Consider the following 20,833-nt stretch of genomic DNA (forward strand, 5'->3'; position numbering starts at 1 on the left):
CTTTTCACTATAAGTCTCCCTCAAGAAAGAGCAACGGCAAACCATAAAAAACTGTGGTAAAAATAAACCAAGACAAAAAAAATAAACAATAGATGTTTACATGGTTAAAGCATAAATTTCACCTCCAGTGTTCCTCTTTTGTTTTTATATATTAAGTTGAAGTTAATTATACGCTACAATTATTTGTCATGCATGTGAATTTGCAAAGGTATTAAGGTATTATAAGATAATTGGCACAAACTAGCCTAATAAAAATTTTTGATTTAATTAAATGTGGGCAAAAATGTCAAAAGGTCAGTTATGCATCAAAGAAAGTAAAATTCCTTCATGAAAAAAAACGTTGCCATCTCTCGTCTCCACTGAACCTCCAATCACCTCTCTCTGTTGAATGTCTCTGGCTTTCCCTCCAGACAGTGCAAGCGAAAAGGGAGAGATGCTGCTATGTGACGGGCACGCAAGGAGTCGGTTATAAGCGCGAAACCGACGTTGTGAAATCAATCTGGATTATAAAGTAATGACTTGAGCTGTGAACAAGATGATGGAGAGATTCGGGACGATGAAGCTTTACCTTATGAAATGGATTTGTCTGCGCTGGGCTTGGGTTTGTTTAGGTAAGTACAGGTTTCGGTGATCGCGATACTATCGCAAATCTATAATGATGTCATTTTTTGTATAGAACAAAAGACTGAAGTGAAAGGTGAATGTACACAGAAGACCATCGCGAATCACTTTGTGTCGTCTTATATTGTGCAGCCCACGTTTTAAATTAATAACAAATATTTCCAAGCAAAAATAACAGGCAGGTGATTATATGATAAATTGTGCGAAAGCGCCGCCGACAAAGAAAGGTTAAGAGGATCGTGCAGGTTTGCAGCAGATATGCGTTTGGCTTGTTGCCATGGTGGCAGTTATAAACACGGCTTTATCAAACACCTCGGTTCTTCCCAAGAACAGACATGAACTAACTTACTCACATGAAATGCATCACATCATACAATCTCTCTAACCTTTGTGTGGTATTATATTAACCTTTGAAATACAATATTACGATTTGTGTGTAACTATATTGATCACTGGTACTTTTCTGACCTTTTTCTGGTGTAAGAAAATCACCCTCTCATAGAGAATAGTCAGAAGATCTCAGCAAATACCGCCAGATTCTGTTTTGATCAAAAGTAAAATGTTAATCAAATACCAAAAAGGGTCAAAACCAAGGCTTAAGGATTTACTGTCACCTGGAGAAGACCATTGCAGGATCTGACCTGCCCCATCAAGCATTAGGGATTTTACCTCACCTTCATTTTTTTTCTTTCAGAGCAGCACTCATTAGTAGGCTAGTTTGAGTTTTATATAAGTTAACTAAATACAGCCCAAATAAAGATATTGATCATATAAGGAAGACACTGCTTTCACTTAATCAGATCTTCCAAAGTGTGTTTACCTACACAGAAAGACAGATAGACAACTATAGACTTTAAAGAATGGGTGGTGACAAAAGAGGGTTTGGTTGGGGGTGGGGTGTGTTCAGCAGTCTTCTTCACACCCAAATAGACAAAGAGCCTATATTTTTGTTTCCCCCTCTGTTTTACATACACACATTTGCAAGCCATTGACTCCAGATATAGTAGCATTGATACTAAGGCAGTTCTGTGTTTCAGATCTTGTTTCTGAATAAATATGGCAGCTCTTTATTTTTTGATGATGTTTTCACCGGTTGAATGATGATTTTAGGAGTCCAATATTTTATAATAGAGCCTTGACACGGTTCTGAAATTAAACAATGCCAGATGACCTCCAGGTGATCTCTCTCTGTATTTCTCTCATGTATATCTGCTGACTGCCAGCCTGTTAGCCTGAGAATAAAGTCATGTACTTGTCTGATTCATTTGTCCAGATGCAGATTATTTCTAAGCAAAGCTGAAGTTAACTTGTACCATCTTCAGGATTGCATAAGTCCTTATGATAGATACCATGAAACCTTCAAGTCCTCAGTCCCAAAATGTGCTTATTTTTGGAATTTCTCATCTCAACAGTCCCGGTTTCACTTTAGTTTTAACGCTTTTTGTCTTTATTTAACATGTATACAGTTAGCAATGAAACCTCATCTTCCATCCGTGCAGGAAAACAATTTCTCTCATTACTCATTTTCACAACTTTGATACATTTTAATTAATTTAATTTCATGTCAAAATTCAGCTTTTTTATATCTAGTAAATGCATTTACACTTCAAAATGTATTAGATTTGTATTCGTCTGTGAAGATTAACTTGTTGGACAAAACTTTGTATTTAAAGCTCACGTAACACACGCTGTTTCTGCATTTCTGATGTTAATCTGGAGTACCTATAGAGTAGTATTACATCCTTTATATCTCCGAATAGTCTTTGGTTTAATCAGATTTATAAAACAAAGATTAGCTTTACTGAATCTTTCCGATAACGTACGAAAACATTAAGAAGGATGAGTTACTACCGCGGGAGGAGCGAGTACGAGTCATGCAACACTACACAAGACTGTTCAACTTTTGATTCACTACTTGTTTGTGTCATTTATATAATATGCATGCGCCTATTTCCAACATAAGACAGAACGTTTAGCATGAGGAAACAACTCTATAACTGTGTTAATAAGTCAGAATGCACGAAATACCATTAAACCACCCCTTTAACTTTTGTTAAACACAGATCTTATTTTTTGCTATAAGCCTTAAAAGTCTATGGGAAAAATGAATGGGCTTTTTTGAGAGGGAACCAGTGTCCCGCTAACTTCCACGTCGGCCTACAAAAATACGTCATCCCTGCGGCACTCTATAGAGTGTTTTATGTTCCCTATAGGAATTAATGTGTAACTGTGGTAGCAGTATTTACTTCCATCATGCTGAACCATACCCTGTGTATATATGGCATGTTTGTTGCCATTGTATGTAGACGAAAGACTTGTATTGTAAGACACTGTTTATGCACTTTCTATTTTTCCTGGACTATTTTTGGTGCTTCCCAGACTATCTTATTCTGTTTCTGTCCAAATGTGTAACCATTTAGAACACCACGTCACACATTTTCCCCCTTTAATTGAGTATTATGTATCGGTAACATCCCGCAGGATCGCTCTTAACCTAAGTGTGTGGATCAAATTCTTCTCCATCATATATCTATGAATACCTGCCCTGCACTCAAGGAATACATAAGCCTCACGTGCATGTGCTCAAGTTTATGTTTAGAAAGACAGAAAGGGTGATGTGTTATTTCACTGACAGTATGACAGCTGTTGTCATTCATGATGTGCACAAATAATGGGTATATTGTGTATGTGTTTCTCAGCGGCTTGTGGCGGTAAGGTGGAGTTGCACAGTGAGAGGAGAGGAGTGATCTACAGCCCATCATGGCCCCTCAATTACCCACCCGGTGTGAATTGCAGCTGGAACATACAGGGAAACCGCGGGGATGTGATCACAATCAGGTAAATCACGGATGCAGGGGAATGATAAATTGTACAGTCCGTACTTGTATGCTTTTATTCAGCAACCAGTGATGAGAATCTTGTTTCAGGAGCATATCAGAAATAATGCTGTGCGTATTATTTGGTCTTTCCTGTACGGTGGAAAAGCTGCTCTTTATAAAGACACGATTTTCTCTAGGGATTTGCTTTTAAACACTCAGAAATGTGTGTAATTTCATGCATTTCAGTTTTCCAGGCTTTCTGCATTCACAGCGTGTATAGGTCTGCACACTCATCTCTGTGAGATAAACATTGAGTGCTCTATGGTGACTCGAGCAATAAAGCTGACTGCAGGGATTCTGTAATGCACTGGTTCTCACCTCTCCAACCACTGTGTGTGTGTGTGCGTGTGTAAGACTGGGTTTCGTCATCATTGCTGTAATGATATTATCCAAAAGTATGACATCATTTCCAGGGCACTATCTGATTAGAGATGTATCTTTAGAGAAAGCATTCTTTTTTAACTTTGCAATGAAAAGGATTTTAATATCTTATAATTCATGCTGGCTTATTGCTCATTGCTTAAATGGAAGCTGTCTGTGATGCTCTGTCAAACACATTTTTCCAAACAGACTCGGACAGATTTACATATGGATATCTGACTCATTCAGCCGGAAATGGGATGAGATATATATTTAAAATTAGGGAGATAAGATCTGAAATATTGAAATGGTCTACACTGGTCTACATCATTGGCGGCGGGTGACTTCTTTTTTCGAGGGCGCTTGATGCGAAGTTCGTCAAAACATGTATGTAGCCCGTCATGTGTGTGGTTCGTAATTTCAAAATATGTGTTCTGCACGTCAAACCTATATGCATCATGTGTCTTGTCAAAATAAGTGCCTGCTGCAGACGCATCTAAAGGGTTTGTGATAAAAGAGACGCTCACGTTTGTCAGATACTCCCATAATCTCATGCGTAATCACTCTGTTAAGGGAGTGTCTTGCGTGTATTTTGTGAACGTGAGCGTCTCTTTTATCATAAACGGTTTTGACGCGTGTGCATCAGGCACTTATTTTGACAAAACATGTGTTGCACATGGTTCACATTACGCAACAAACACATATTTTGAAAACACGAGCAACACACATGACTCTCCGAACTAGGGCTGTGTATCGATTCAGATGCTCCAGATCGATTCGATTTCGATTCACAAGCTATCGGTTCGATTTCGATTCTCGATTAAATTTTCGATTCCGGTTCTCGGGTCGGTTTTTATACTCGATTCTTGATTCAACTCAATGAATTTAGATTTAATACAAATGCTATATTAATAAAAAGAACAGTGAACTGCAGTTTACAAGTGGATAATTAATAAAAAGAAATTAAAAGCCACAACACTATCGTCGTTGTCTTGCTTGCAAAATCTAAAATGCTTCCATACCTTTGACTATTTATGTGAAGGTAGCGTCAACGTCGATGAAGCACCTGAAACCGCCATTTTGAGCACTGAATGAATGAATGACAGGCTCACCTCTCGCTCCTTGGTAACATCGCACAAGGCAAAAAAGAGGGTGAAATCTAGTGAAGAAGACTAGTAATTAGATGAACGTTATTCTTACGTTCAATGTTTGCGGAAATAAATATGAAAGAAAAATCTATTCTGCTCTTTGAGAATCGATTTTGAATCGACCACGTTTAAAAAACGATTAATCGAAAAATCTAATTATTTTTGACCAGCCCTACTCCGAACACTTATTTTGAATTTGCACCCCTCGGATGAGCAGTCACGAGCTGCCACTGCTTTACATTATTATATACAAGATTTTGAATGGCCACTAAACTGATCAATATTAACTTGTATGTGACCCTGTCCTGTAAAATCCTAATATATCCTGAGAGTCTCATATGTTTGATTTCAGTCATTGATTTCACATTGATTTTAATCTTTACTCAGTCCATATTAAATATATCAAGGTTATATTTTTCCAGAAAATTCTCTTTCTGATTTTGTGTAGAAAACTGCATTACTGTTCTGCTATCTGGGTTATTGTATTGTTGTGCTTTGTGTTTACAGTACATACAACACTGTAAATGCAACACAGATAAGTTAAAGTGATTATTCCATGTAGGGCTGTCACCAGGGAACTACACTGACCTTTTCCACTAGTGGCACTTGCGCTACTAACTTTTTCAGTTAGTGGCGCAAAACATGATTTGGTCGCACAAATTAGTTATATTAAGCCGCTTTGGATAATAATGAACAATAATGTATTGCATACAGATGTGCTTTTTATTTTACTTGCCATCTTTTAAACCACATGCCTGTTGTAGTGTTTCCCACAGATGTGAAATTTACTTGTGGTGGTAGCGGGTGAAAAGGGCAATCATTACCCACCGACAAAAAATGGTCTACTATAGGCTACATGTGACAAAAAAACTCATCGGGAGAGACACAACACAACGTGCTCACACGCAAAACAAAGCCAACTTGATGTGTTGAAGGCTCAGAGCACGTTAAACGTATTCTTAAAATACACATTTCTGTTTTAATAAATGCTCGTAGTAAATCATAGCATATTGCTTAAAACATAAGGTAGGTACAAAAATAATCAGTGATACATATGCGACCCATTAAAAATTAGGGTCGCAATAGCATTTCAAAAGGTCGCATATGCAACCATTTTGGTCGCAGTGTAGTTCCCTGGCTGTCACAATAATTAAATAATCATCTCATCGCGATTGTTTGACCTCATCGCCATGATTTCAGATCAAAGCAATGATTGCACATCTCTCTCAAAAAAGTGAAGGATGCTCTTCTTAAGGATCTATAAGGAATTTTGTTTTTGCAGCCACTTCAGACATGTGGTCCAGTACTACCATGACCTTAGTAGGAATGGCTACTATTTAAGGCCTGTTTTGGTATAGTCAGTCTATTTTGATTGCATTTTTATTTTTAGTTATTTTTGATATTTTTTATTGTGTTTATTTCTTTTGAAGATTTTTTTGTTTTTAAAAGATATATTAATTAAAGCAACACCAAAGAGTTTTTTTTACCTTAAAATAACGTTTCCAAAAAAGTTTCAGTGGTTCATCCACACAAAACAGGGTGAGAATGGCACTTTCACATTCGCTTTGCAGCCCTCTATCGGCCAAAACCGCACTAAAGAAGTTTCCAACGGTCGGGTAGCGGTCCTGTAGTTCGAGTGAAAACTACAAAAACTTGCTTTACGGCAGACCTACAATCCAATCAGAGCCAGCTATGCTGCAGTATTTACGACAGTGGTAATGAACAATTACGCTTCTAACCTGTAGGGGGAGCAAAGAGCAATAAGTCTTTAGTGTTGCTTTAAATAACTACTTTTAAATATATGTTTTTTTTAATATTAATATGTGTGAAAATTATTTCATGAACAAACCAATAAATGTCAAAGCAATAAAACAGACAATTAATCAGTGGCGGCTCGTGTTTGCTCTTCTGAGGGGTGCAAATTCAAAATATGTGTTTGGAGTGTCATGTGTGTTGCTTGTGTTTTCAAAATATGTGTTATGTGCATCATATGTTTTGTCAAAGTAACTTAAGTGCCTGCTGCACTCAAAACCGTTTATGATAAAAGAGACGCTCACGTTCACAAAATACACGCAAGACACTCCCTTAACAGTAAACTTTGATTACGCATGAGATTATGCGAGTATCTGGCAAACGCAAGCATCTCTTTTATTATAAACCCTTTAGACGCGTCTGCAGCAGGCACTTATTTTGACAAGACACGTGATGCACATAAGAACACATATTTTGAAATTACGAACCACACACATGATAGCTACATACATGTTGTGACGAACTTCGCATCGAGCGCCTTCGATAAAAGAAGTCACTGGCCGCCACTGCAATTAATCATCATAATCCTCACAATTTATTAGACAATTAACCGTCAGCCAAATGTCATAATCGTGACAGCACTAATTCCACACTGTTTTATTCTGTTATGTGTATTCAAAAGGATGCAAAATATATTTCAAAATGAGGACACACAGTTACAGTTTCTTCTTTTTTATTTACTCGCTCATTATGACTCTCATGCTGTTACTGCACTTTTAAAGCTGTTGATAATATTGCTCTCTAAGTGGCAGTTTCAGTACAATCATAAAAGCACTTCACAACAGTTAGAGAAGATGATCATATAACAAAAGAGATTCCACTCCATGCATTAAGCACTGTGTGTTTACTTTGTCCAGTTTTCACAGTTTTGATGTGGAAGACACACGGGACTGCAGGGGAGACTGGCTGTTGCTCGGACCCACATGGAAAACTGAATATCGGATCTGTGGCTCCGTTCTCCCCCCTCCCTTCATCTCCTCCAGAGGAAGAGTCTGGGTCTTCTTCCACTCTCAGACCAACAGTTCTGGACTGGCGCAGGGCTTCAGAATGTCTTATATACGAGGTTTGTGATATTGCATTTGTGAACAGCATTTATGTTCAGGTTCGAACCTACACACAGTTCACCCAAAAACACTAAATGATGTACTTGAATATTTAAGCTGATTAGTGTGACACTGGCCAGCCCAAAAATTCACTTTTATTTCAATGTTTGACATAAGCGTACTCACTCACAAATATATCAAGGTTATATTTCACAGAATGATTTTATGTAGAAAACAGTAATCCACAAAAAATGAGTTTTAACAGACTGGGTGACAAATAGTAACCAGTGGCGGCCAGTGACTTCTTTTTTCGAGGGCGCTCGATTCGAAGTTCGTCACAACATGTATGTAGCCGGCATGTGTGTGGTTCCTTTTTTCAAAATGTGTGTTCAGCGCGTCAAGTGATCCTGTGTGCATCGCGTGTCTTGTCAAAATAAGTGCCTGCTGCAGACGCATCTAAAGGGTTTGTGATAAAAGAGACGCTCGCGTTTGCCAGATACTCGCATAATATCATACGTAATCAGAGTTTACTCTTAAGCGAGTGTCTTGTGTGTATTTTGTGAACGTGAGCGTCTCTTTTATCATAAACGGTTTTGACGTGTGTGCAGCAGGCACTTATTTTGACAAAACACGTAGTGCACATGGTTTACACAATGCAACAAATACATATTTTGAAAACGCAAGCAACACACATGACACTCCGAAGACTTATTTTGAATTAGCGCCCATCGGATGAGCAGTCACGAGCCGCCACTGCATGTAACTATATTTTAGGTCTTCTTAAGCCACACTGTATAATTTCACCTCGACTCATACACACCTGAAGACATATGCTATTGGATCTTATATGTGTCATGTGACTGATAGCAGTTCCTTATAAATTATTAAAGAAAAAACATTTTCAGGTAAACTATTCCTGTAAAAGGCCGACAGCTTTAATTGTATAACTACATTAGAGAGCACACAAATCTTGATGACTCCTGCAGCGACATGTAGATTTATTGTATGCACCGATTCAGCAGGCAGCATTCGTGTGTCAGTGCAGGCTTACCAGATCAATACCGAATGACCATGGAGCCATAATGAAAGTTACAGTAAACTGAAGGCTAATGCTTTTAGCACTTGTTAGATAATGTGCTGTGAGTACTGATGTGCATATAGATTGCATTGATGGCAGCGTGTATAAGAAGTATCAGAGAGATCTCCGCTGTTGATGGTTAGATATAATATGTAGTTAATGAAGATGAAGGAGATAATGGGCTGTCAGCTCCAAGGGGTATGTGTGTGTGTGTTTGTGGGGAAATGCTGTTTGTGCTTTTTCTTTTAGCTGTGCAGTTCAATCAATAATACTGAATGGCTGTGTTTGTTAAGCTGTCACCAGGCAAACGCCATCTGCATAGTGGATAGATTTGATTGGGGATGTGTGTCAGTGTTTATCTGCATATAAAGTCTCAACTCTCTCTATTTTTGTTTCTTTTTTATGTTTCTTTTTTTAGGTCGGTTGGGTCAAAGTAGTTGTGAGAATGATGAGTATTTATGTGGAAACGGTAAGTGCGTTCCACGTTCATGGCGCTGTAATGGCTTGGATGAATGTGGAGACAGTACAGATGAAAGAAGCTGTGCCCCTCAACCCACACCGGCCCGGGTGAGTCTGTGCCCACCAGGAACCTTGGAGTGTTCTGACATCCAGTCCACACGCTGCTTGCCGGCAACCTTGCGCTGTAATGGAGCTCGAGACTGTCCCGATGGATCCGATGAGGCCCGCTGCCCAGACACTTCCTGCGGAAAACACTTGGTCAACTTTTATGGGACGTTTGCATCGCCTGATTTTTTTCGTCCAAACAGGAGCGGGGGAACAGATCTGCACTGCACGTGGTTTCTGGACACACAAGTATGATGTTGATAAGTGGCAGAAACATTTACCGAAATATACATTCATCTTCAATATTTCACATGGCTGCTTAAAAGTAATTCTCAATTTAGGTGAGATGAATTTATAAGCTCAATTAAAGGGGACATTTCACAAGGCTTTTTTAAGACGTGAAAGAAATCTTTGGTGTCCCCAGAGTACATTTGTGAAGTTTTAGCTCAAAATATCATATATATAATTTATTATAGGGTGTTAAAATTGGCACTCTGTAGGTGTGAGCAAAATGTGCAGTTTTTGGGTGTGTCCTTTTAAATGCAAATTAGTTGATTTCTGCACTAAATGGCAGTGCTGTGGTTGGATAGTGCAGATTAAGGGGCGCTATTATCCCCTTTTGACATCACAGGGTGAGCCAAATTTCAGTGACCTATTTTTTTCACATGCTTGCACAGAATGGGTTACCAAAACTAAGTTACTGGGTTGTCCTTTTTTCACATTTTCTAGTTTCATACAAGCACTGGGGACCCAATTATAGCACTTAAACATGGAAAAAGTCTGAGTTTCATGATATATCCCCATTAAAGGGACAGTTCACCCAAAATAAAAATTATTTTACTTACCCTCATGTTGTTCTGACCACAAGTGCAAATTATTTTAATAATTTATGGTAAGCACATAGTTGACGGTACCCATTGACTTCCATAGTATTTGTTTTTCCTACTATAGAAGTCAATGGGTACTGTCAACTGTGTGTTTAACAGAATAAAAAACTCATACAGGTGTGAAACAACATGAAGGTAATAAAATTAAATTTTTTATTTTATTTGTTGGGTAAGCTATCTCTTTAAAGGTGTAGATCATTCAAAAATGTTTACTGACCCTAATGTTGAAACCCCCAATGTCTTTCTTTGTTCTTCAGTGTTGTTTTGGGTTTTCTGGTTACAGTGGTGGTGGGTTGAACAATTCTTTTCAAGCTTTAAAACCATGCAAGTTTCATTAAATAACTATTAAAAACCACACAACTTGTGCTATACATTACAAGTGTCCTGAAGGCATACAAACTAAAATAATATTCGTTATTTAACGAAAGCTTTTTTCGTGCGAGTGTGCACAAACAACATAGTTTGCTCCTTTAATCTTCTGTTGTGGATGTTGTAATGCATTATTCAAAAGTAAACATCCTAAAAGGTTCATGCACAGAAAGAGTGAAACAGGTCAAGGCGTCGATTCGATTTTGGTTTGATATTCACCAAACCCCTTTGTATGCGTTTAGGATGCTTTGAATATACAGAACGAGCCGCATGGAGTTATTGTAAAACACTTTTGCATTCCTCGAAGTTTGAGAAGTGCTGATGACAATTCACCCCAATGTAACACTTAAAACATAAAAAATTCTGCTCCAGAGAAAAAGAAAGCCATTTGGGGTGAGTAAATAATAAAATAATTTCATTTTAAGATTCAAGATATTTAAAATTCAGGATTTTTATTTTTCACATACACAGTTATATGAATATACTACTTGTAGTGAGATTCAACAAAAAAATCCTTTATCGAAATCACTTCTTCATTTCTGCTTGATTTGTTTTGCCTCAGGACCCGAAGCCACTGGTGCTGCAGGTGGATCTACAGCTGGGTGTTGGGGACTCGGTCCGTGTTTATGATGGATTGGGAGAACGCCCAGATCGTCTTCTGCAGAGTCTCTCTCACCATAATAATCACAGACGGGCCCTGCTGGAGTCTTCACAAGGACAGATGAGTGTGTTCTACCACGCTAAACCTCACAGCCCTGGACATGGCTTCAATGCCACCTATCAGGTCTCTCTTACTATTCCTGGTCTGTCTTATCATTTACACAGTTTTTGTGGCAAATATGTCTGTTAGAAAATAAGAAAAAAAGTCATGCAATTAGTAAAAAGTGCTCTTAAAACATAAAATGATATCTGCCAGAAGGATAAGGTAAATAGACCTGATTTGCAAGTCTCTCTCCCTCTCTCTCCAGGTTAAGGGTTATTGCTTTCCAGGCGAGCATCCATGTGGCACAGACGAGGGATGTTACACTGACCTGCAGCGCTGTGATGGTTACTGGCACTGCCCTGGAGGGCGAGATGAGGAACGCTGCCCGCTGTGCCAGGCTGGCGAGTATCCATGCGAGGGCGGCAGCGGGACATGTTACTCAGCCTCTGAGAGGTGTAACAACCAGAAAAAGTGTCCAGATGGCTCAGATGAGAAAAACTGCTTCGATTGTCAGCCTGGAAACTTCCATTGCGGAACCAACCTGTGCATCTTTGAGACATGGAGGTGTGACGGACAGGAAGACTGTCTCGATGGCAGTGATGAAAGAGACTGTTTGGCCTCTGTGCCCAGGAAGGTGATCACAGCAGCTTTGATCGGCAGCCTGGTCTGTGGGCTGCTCCTGGTCATCGCACTGGGTTGTGCCTTTAAACTGTACTCACTCAGGACAAGAGAGTACAGGTGAGGTCATTTCTTTTATCTTAATCCATGCAATTAAACTTGTAGAGGAGAATGGGTCAGAAAAATTATGCATTTTTTAATCATTTAAACTCTCGTCCTCCTTCACTCATTAAATCATCCTTTCTTTTTATTTATTTTTGTCCGTTATAATGCTGAATGGATTTCACACAAACAATGTTATGTATTACCAGTGGCGGCTCGTGACTCCTCATCTGAGGGGCGCGAATTCAAAATAAGTGTTCGGAGTATCATGTGTGTGGTTCCCTTTTCCAAAATATGTGTCCTGCGTGTCGAGAGATCATGTGTGCATCACGTGCCCCGCCAAAACAAATGCCCGCTGCACACGCACCAAAACCGTTTATGACAAAAGAGACGCTCACGTTCCAAAAGACACTCCCTTAACATTAAACTCTGATTACGCATGAGATTATGCGAGTATCTGGCAAACACGATCGTCTCTTTGATCATAAACTCTCATAAACCCTTTGACGGGTCTGCAGCATGCACTTATTTTGGCATGACACGTGATGCACACATGATCCCTCAAAGCACAGAACACATATTTTGAAATTGCGTACCACACACATGACGGGCTACATACATGTTGTGACGAAATTTGCATCGTGCGCTCTCAGAAAAAGAAGTCACCAGCCGCCACTGTGTATTACTTTGTTTATTACTATGTTTGTGTGTGTGTTTTTAGTAGTTTTACACAAAATACTTTATTGTTTACTTGATCCCCATGTCTCTATGTATGTGTCTGCCTTTTACATTTTTAACTTGAAGTTCCTCATTGCTTGCCTTTGCTGCTCCAGATAAATTTATTACTTAAATACACCAAAACCTATCCACTAACTCCATCTAGTTACACATTGGAATTTCATGGTTTTTGAATGAATTTGTCATAAAATGTGATCTTATCTTCATCTCAAGGGTATTGACAAACATAATGTGTCTAAAAATAATTACACAAAATTATAATCTTTCATGTCTTTATTGAACACACTCATTCAACATTCAAAATGGCAGTGGAAAAAGTAAGTGAACTCTTAGAATTAACAACTGGTTTGGCAACTCCCTTGGCAGCAATAACCTCAACAAGGTGCTTCCTCCTGTAGCTGTGGATCAGACCTGCAAATCAGAATTTTAGCCCCTTTTTTCCTGGCAGAACTGCTTAAGATCTGTCATATTTTTTGGACGTCTCATGTGTATGGCCCTCTTCAAGTCAATCCATAGCAACTCTATTGGGTTAAGGTCTGGGCTCTGACTTGACTTCTCCAAATGGCGGATTTCGTTTTTCTGAAGCCATTCTGTTGTGGACTTTCTCTGGTGTTTTGGATCGTTGTCCTGTTGCATCACCCACCTTCTACACCAGAGGTGGGCAACTCCTGGTCCTGAGGGCCAGTGTCCCTGCAGAGTTTAGCTCCAACCCTAATCAAACACAGCTGAAAAATCTAATTGAGGTCTTCAGGACTGTTTGGAAATGACATTCAGGTGTTTTCGATTGGGGTTGAAGCTAGGCTCTGCAGGACTGTGGCCCTCGATGCCCACCCCTGTTCTACACAGTTTCAACTCACATACAGACATTGTCCTAAAGAATTGTCTGATATATTTGGAAATACTTTGTCCACACCTCCAAACGTATTATCGTAACAAGACTCCAGGTGTGCTAAAACCTGACGCCAATTAGCTTTTTTGAGGTCATTTAGGGGTGGTGTACACCAAAACTTTTAAACACGACTGAAAACGCCTGGACAACGCCGAATGCCAGCTGTTTTTAAGCTGAGTGCCAGCTTTCTTCAGCTAAGCGCTTTGGTAGCTCTGATACGTCAGCTGTGAGATGGTTGGTTGCTGTGCTACTTGTCCCGCCCCTCCTCCACTGTGATTGGACGGCCACGTGAGAACTGACATTGACGAGTGGAGCTTTTAATCCAAAGTTGAACATTTTTCAAATCTCGGTGATCAGCGCTGAGTGCGGAAAAACCGCCGGGCGCCAGTTTTCAGCGCGGAAGAATACAGCTAGCTGCTGGCTTATTTGAAAAACGCAGAGCTTCCATTGGAAACAATTGAAAACATGCGCCGGCCGCGGGCGTAAAAGTTTTGGTGTGTCCAGCCCCTAACTCAAGGGTGGTTTTTTGGTTGTTCTCAATAAAGACATCAAAAAGATTTTTTGTGTAATTATTTTTAGACACATTATGTTTGTCAATACCCTTGATTAGATGTAGATCAGATCAGATTTATGACAAATTTATTTAGAAAACTATGAAATTCCAAAAGGTTCACATACCTTTTCTTACAAGTGTAATTCATAAAACAGACTGTTGAGTTTTAAAATCAGCCAACTGACTGTTTTATCATCAGCTCGACGTCGGGTTCTGATTTTGATCCTACGTTGGATTTTGATGTCGATCTGACGTTGGATTTTGACGTCGTTTCGGCATCGGGTTCTGACGTCAGGTTCTAATGTCGATCCGACGGCGGATTTTGACGTTGTTTCGACAGCGGGATATGATGTTGTGTTGCTTGTGTAGTTTGTGTACCTTTATCAATTAGCATAACATGAATTTATGTTTTCAAAATTGCTGCATGCTAGTCAGAGAGAAGCAGTAATGCAAAACTGTTTTAATCTCAAAATCTGCACACTAAAAAGCAAAAGCTCTCCCAAAGAGAGACATAAAGAGAACACGAGAGTGAAAGGATCAAATCCACTGGGTGATTTACTCACTGGATGAATCTGCACATATGCTGCTCTGGGGAGGGATGCACTAGTTTCCTCTAATTAGCCTTGTAAAGACAAAGCAGAACCCAAAATACCTGCACTTCATCAAACTGTCAAGTTACCGCTGGTTAAGGAGCAACCTGGTGGTCCTCAAGAGATGCCTGTCTGAACGTCCTTTTTTTTTCTTTTCCTTAAGGTTTTTACAAAGCATCATTTAGTATAAAGTGTATTTGATAAGGAAGCTTATTTTATATTTCTTTTTTACCTCCCTCCCCTACTAGAGCTTTTGAAACACAGATGACCCGACTAGAGGCGGAGTTTGTTCAAAGAGAGGCTCCACCCTCTTATGGTCAACTGATAGCTCAAGGTCTCATACCTCCAGTTGATGACTTTCCAGTCTACAACCCAACACAGGTGTGTGAATTTGAAATGTTTCTTTCAGCTTTAATATGAGCAGGGGGGTAGGAATTATCTGAGGAGTGGGAGGGGATGACAATGTTACACTTATGAGGTTTGCTCTTTCACTATCTGAAAATGTAGGATTTTAGTAGATAGAGGCTATTTGTTGGCCTCAAAAACGTTGTTGTTGTTGTGAGTAACTGGTTAAAGTTATTTTGCCAAGCAAAATGAAATCTACAATATAAGATATATCACCTAAAAAGTTGTTGTGGAGGCCCCTCTTGTTGCATTGTTTGCTATGCCCCTAAATACCGCAGTAGACTTCTTGGCATCTAAAGAATAAACTGCTGAATGACTGACATTGAACTTCATTGAATTTTCTCTCCCATCTGTCTTCTTTCAGGCATCTGTTCTACAAAATCTCCGTTCAGCTATGCGGAGACAGATTCGTCGACACTCCTCCCGACGCTCCTCATCGCGACGGCGGCTTGGTCGTCTCTGGAACCGCCTGTTCCATCGTGGTTCTCGCTTACGTGGTCAGATCCCTCTCCTAACGCCTCCTGGCCATACACACATGAACACACACACAGTTCTGGGGCTCCATAGCTACAACACAGTGGACTGCAACGCCGAGGAGCCACAGGAGGGTTTGGGACAGACCCCCTCCCCCTGTTCAACCGCTGCGCTTGGGTTATCTCTGCAGGCTCACACTGATGCCCTCTGCTCAGCTGAAAGAGAGTCTCCCCTCTCTTCTTTCTCTCCGACCTCACCCGCCTCCCCGCGCTGCTCTTCAGACACCCTGGAGGACGAAGATGAAGAAGATGATGATGACGGAAGTTCAGAGCTGTCTAGGATGAGAATAAGATCTAAACGCAGCACGGAAGGCTCGTCCCCGAAGCATAAAGATGGAGATAGTCCACCTGGACCTTCGGATAGACCCAAACACAGCATGAACAGGTCGCGGACCTCAAGAAGGCTAGTACAGGAACTGGCAGCAGAGCTCAGAGGAGTCTCCATCCTCCGCTACACCTCCGTAGGTGTTTCGCCTCTTTCTTCTCCGGAGTCGCCAACATCTTCCAGTGGTCAGTCTGAGGGGCACAGAGGCCTTCCTACACTCACAAAACCACATATGGATACACAAACAGGCTCGCACTCAGATGTGCTCTTAAGCCCAGGACAGACCCCTTTAGGGAATTCATCAGGAACAGAAGACACTCCAGGTGACCCTCTCAGGCATTGCAGACTCACAAGTAACGAGGAAGAGATTGATGACGTTCAGTTCACTGTGCACTGAGAAGCCTTTATCGTCCTCTCTATTCCAAATATGTGCCAACTTACCGAGCCTTATTAGGTTCAATGAACAGCCTTCCATCAAGAGTCATTGACTTTCAAGCCTTAAAGGAATATTCCATTTTCTTAAAAGAAAAATCCAGATGATTTGCTCACCACCATGTCGTCCGGAGTGTTGATGTCTTTCTTTGTTCAGTCCAGATTAAGTTTTTTGTTTTTTTTAGAGAAACATTGCAGGATTTTTCTCATTTTGATGGACTTTGATGGACACCACCACTTGGCACTTGACTCAACACTTGGCAGTTTTTTTCAACGGAGTTTCAAGGTACTCTGAACGGTCTCAGGCGAGGCGTGGGGGTCTTGTCTGGCGAGACGATTGTCATTTTTGACAATGGAAATGGCAAATATACACTTTTGGACCACAACTTCTCGTCTAGATCCGGTCGTGATGCACCAGCGTGACCCCACGCAATACGTCATGACGTCAAGAGGTCACAGAAGACGAACGCAAAACTCCGCCCCAGTGTTTACAAGTGTGTTGAAAGAGGACCGTTCCGACGTATGTTGAATGATACTAATTAATGTTCTTGTGTCAGTTTATTGCTTAAAATGGTCCGCAAATGTGCGTTTTATATATGTAACACATGACCTCCCTACGTCACTACGCATTTGCGTTAGGTCGCACTGGACCGGACCTAGACGAGAAGTTTGGGTTTAGAGGTGTATATTTGTTGTTTTTGTTGTCAGGGGTGACGGTCGTTTCGCTGGATGGGACCCTTGTGCCTCGTTTGGGATCGTTTATAGTCCTTTGAAAGTCCATTAAAATGAGAAAAATCCTGCAATGTTTTCCTCAAAAAACATAATTTCTTCTGGACTGGGCAGGGAGGGACATTAGCATTTTGGATGACATGGTGATAAATGAGTAAATAATCTGGATTTTTCTTTTAAGAAAATTGACTATTCCTTTAAGTTGCAGAATATTTTGATTTGATTTATGCTCTGTCATAGTTTCTGAGAAAATCTCATATTTCATTTCCAGAATGCTATAAATATAAATTGATCACATGCTAGAAATCACCAAAAACCTTTTGATTGTTTTACTAAGACTGAGCATAATACACATGGAGTATCATTATAGCAGAGCTTTGCTTGTCTGCATCTCATCTGTAACATTCAATACCTACCACTTTAAAAGCTTTGGATAGACTGAACAGAGCTTTTCCCAGCGCCTTAAAAGAGATTCACCGTCCTACCTGCCCATTAAAATACTTAATTCAGTTGTATCAAAACACTTTTCATTGCCAGCAAGTTGTTTCAGTAGTTGCTGCACAAAATACAGATTCATGAATGTTGGTTGTATAGTCTATCTGCTTTTTTATTTAAGGCCATTTGTTTAGTATGTGTAGCAGACTATAAGATCATGGCAGGTTTACCATAGATAGACTTTAAATTAACGTAAACTTTTTTTACACATTCAAAAGAAATTTTGTTTTATCTGAAGGGAAGCAGAACTCAGGGATCATTAATGGATAATGAGAGTGAATAAGTTAATGTGCTGTATGTGTGAGATGTGCTGCTGTCTCATTAGGATTTTACAAAAGTGTGTCATTCCTCAATACGTTTGTATTCACATCTCATAAAATGCAGTTGACATCTTACCTCTTATTTATTTCAGTTGAGTTACACATTGATTCACTTGTTTGGCAGTAAGATTATGTTGCTCACTGTTCCTTGAATGTATTTTCTGTGCTATTAGGTGTTCAATGTAGTGCCACAAAAGTCAAACTGCTGCTTTAGCAAATCTGATTTTGGTTCTAGTACAGAAATAAGAACCAGTATAAGCAAAAGACTTGGTCATTTTTAACGGTCTAATGGCCGAGTGCCTATTTCATATCTCTTCATCCACCAGGTGCAGAATTTAAGATTTCTTCTGATCCCATGGGATCCATTGCATGACATTTAATTTAGATATAAACAGAGTTTCTAGAATTGCAGGAGGTATTTTAATGCAGCGCGAAGGGTTCAGATTCAGTGCCATTAGAAAATGTATTTCTATCCTTTCATGTTGCTGACAGTAGATTTGATTGAATGCCTGAGAATTAAAGTAAGTTACTGGATGTCTTGGCAATATCAAAATTGCTTGTGATACTGTACATCCGTGACTAGGAAATATTTTCTCGTAATTTCCTGGGAGTCACGTCAGATTTTGGCATTCTCTCATGCTGTATTGCAGTTCTGTGTGGGACTCAACAATGATGTAAATAAAACTTTTTTTTACAGATCATGAAACCCATATTCATTTTTTTATCATATTAAGAGGAAACTTTAAAGGTGCCAAAGAATGCATTGAAATAATTTGTTAAATTGTTCTTTGATATTTACATAGAAGGTATGTAACTTTATTAAAGGATTAGTCCATTTTCTAAATTTTTTTTTAAATATTATTAAAAATAAAAGATAATTTACTCACCACCATGTCATCCAAAATGTTGATGTCTTTCTTTGTTCAGTCGAGAAGAAGTTGTGTTTTTTGGGGAAGACATTCCAGGATTTTTCTCATTTTGATGGACACCAACCCTTAACAGTTTTGAAGCAGTTTAAAATTGCAGTTTCAAAGGACTCTAAACGATCCCAAACGAGGCATAAGGGTCTTATCTAGCCAAACGATTGTCATTTTTGACAAGAAAAATAAAAAATATGCACTTTTAAACCACAACTTCTCGTCTTCCTCCGACTGAGTGATGAGCCAGCGCGGCTTCACATAATGGCGTAATGACGTCTAAAGGTCACGTGTTACATATATGAAACGCACATTTGCAGACCATTTAAAACAATAAACTGACACAAAGACATTAATTAGGATCATTTGACATACAACGTCGGAACGTTCCTCTTTCTCCACACTTGTAAACACTGTGGTGTAGTTTTGATACGTCATCGTGACCTCTTGATGGGATGACGTATTACATGAGGTCGCGGTGGCACTTTACACGACCGGAGGAAACCGAGAAGTTATGGTTTAAAAGTGCATATTTTTTGGTTTTTTGTCAATAATGACAATCATTTTGCTAGATAAGACCCTCATGCCTCTTTGAGATTGTTTAGAGTCCTTTGAAACTCCGTTGAAACTGCAATTTTAAACTGCATCAAAACTTACGTGTTGGGGTCCATTAAAGTCCAATAAAATGAGGGAAGTCCTGGAATGTTTTTCTCAAGGAACGTGGTTTCTTCTTGACTGAACAAGGAAAGACATCAACATTTTGGATGACATGGTGGTAAATTATCTGGATTTTTTAAAGAAAATTGAATAATCCTTTAAGTGCAAAAATGATCCAGAAACATTTTCTAGGATTTGTCCTTTGAATGAAATGGTCTATTTTTGCCCTATTTGTAACGGTCATGAATAATAATGTTGAGCTCTGCTTTGATTGGCTATGCTCTAAGGCTCATGCCATTAGTAAACATGTTGGGGTGTACATCTCGACTGTTACATCACAGTTGATATTGGCCTGTTTTCCAGCAGTCTTTTGCATGCACAAGGTTTAAATAAGAATGAGGAAAAAAGCGTTTGAGGCTCACAATATGTCCATCATATAACTCTTATTATTCATCTATGCCTAGGTAAATACGTTTTTTTTTATTCTATGGCACCTTTAAATTATAAAAATATTTAATCAACACTGATTGTTTAAACATACATGTACTTTAGTAGAATCCCACTGGATGGATAAATGGTTTAAGAGATTCGAAACAAGAGATTTTGTTTTCAGAATGCCTCATCAAACAGCTCTCGAATGAATGGTCTTGACTTTAAATGCATAATTTATTTTCAGAAGAATTTAAAGGCACAATATGTAATTTTCACCACTAGAGGACGCAAAACATCAACAATGGTGTAGCTTGATGGAATGATGGGAGTTGTAATTTGCACCGCCACTGCTGATCATCCAACAGGAATTGCAAATTACAGATGACGTAATGAATATATAACACTGTGCTAGTGATTGTTGTATATTTAAATGCAAAAATTACATATTGTGCATTTAAGTAAATTCAGTTAAAAGAAACATAACTGGTAGTGCCATAATAAAATGATTATTTGGCCAGCTGCTTGAAGTTTTAACAGACTCATGTTTTTGTTGTTTAAGTCTATGGTTGTCTTTAACATATGTAACAATTCCCTTTGATTAAGTTCCATATATGTGACCTTGTCTATGAAATTC

General features: G+C 39.3%; 1 protein-coding gene across 1 annotated transcript; it reads left to right on the forward strand.

Annotated features, from left to right (window-relative positions):
- The first annotated feature begins 393 nt into the window (after window positions 1-393).
- On the forward strand, window positions 394-18,885 carry lrp3 (low density lipoprotein receptor-related protein 3). The gene is made up of 8 exons (XM_055206027.2): window positions 394-611; window positions 3,321-3,459; window positions 7,678-7,883; window positions 9,360-9,754; window positions 11,324-11,545; window positions 11,730-12,202; window positions 15,203-15,335; window positions 15,724-18,885. Exons 1-8 carry the CDS (start codon window positions 536-538, stop codon window positions 16,612-16,614), a joined length of 2,535 nt encoding a protein of 844 aa, XP_055062002.2. The 5' UTR covers window positions 394-535; the 3' UTR covers window positions 16,615-18,885.
- Window positions 18,886-20,833: the final 1,948 nt, after the last annotated feature.

Source organism: Misgurnus anguillicaudatus, chromosome 21, assembly GCF_027580225.2.
Source record: "Misgurnus anguillicaudatus chromosome 21, ASM2758022v2, whole genome shotgun sequence".
Taxonomy (NCBI): Eukaryota; Metazoa; Chordata; class Actinopteri; order Cypriniformes; family Cobitidae; genus Misgurnus; species Misgurnus anguillicaudatus.

Bases quoted from the DNA above. Each gene is read 5' to 3' on its own strand.
- lrp3 (XM_055206027.2), top strand. From the start codon at position 536: ATGATGGAGAGATTCGGGACGATGAAGCTTTACCTTATGAAATGGATT. The intron at 612-3,320 runs GTAAGTACAGGT...TGTGTTTCTCAG, and splicing joins CTGGGCTTGGGTTTGTTTAG to CGGCTTGTGGCGGTAAGGTG. The intron at 3,460-7,677 runs GTAAATCACGGA...TACTTTGTCCAG, and splicing joins GGGGATGTGATCACAATCAG to TTTTCACAGTTTTGATGTGG.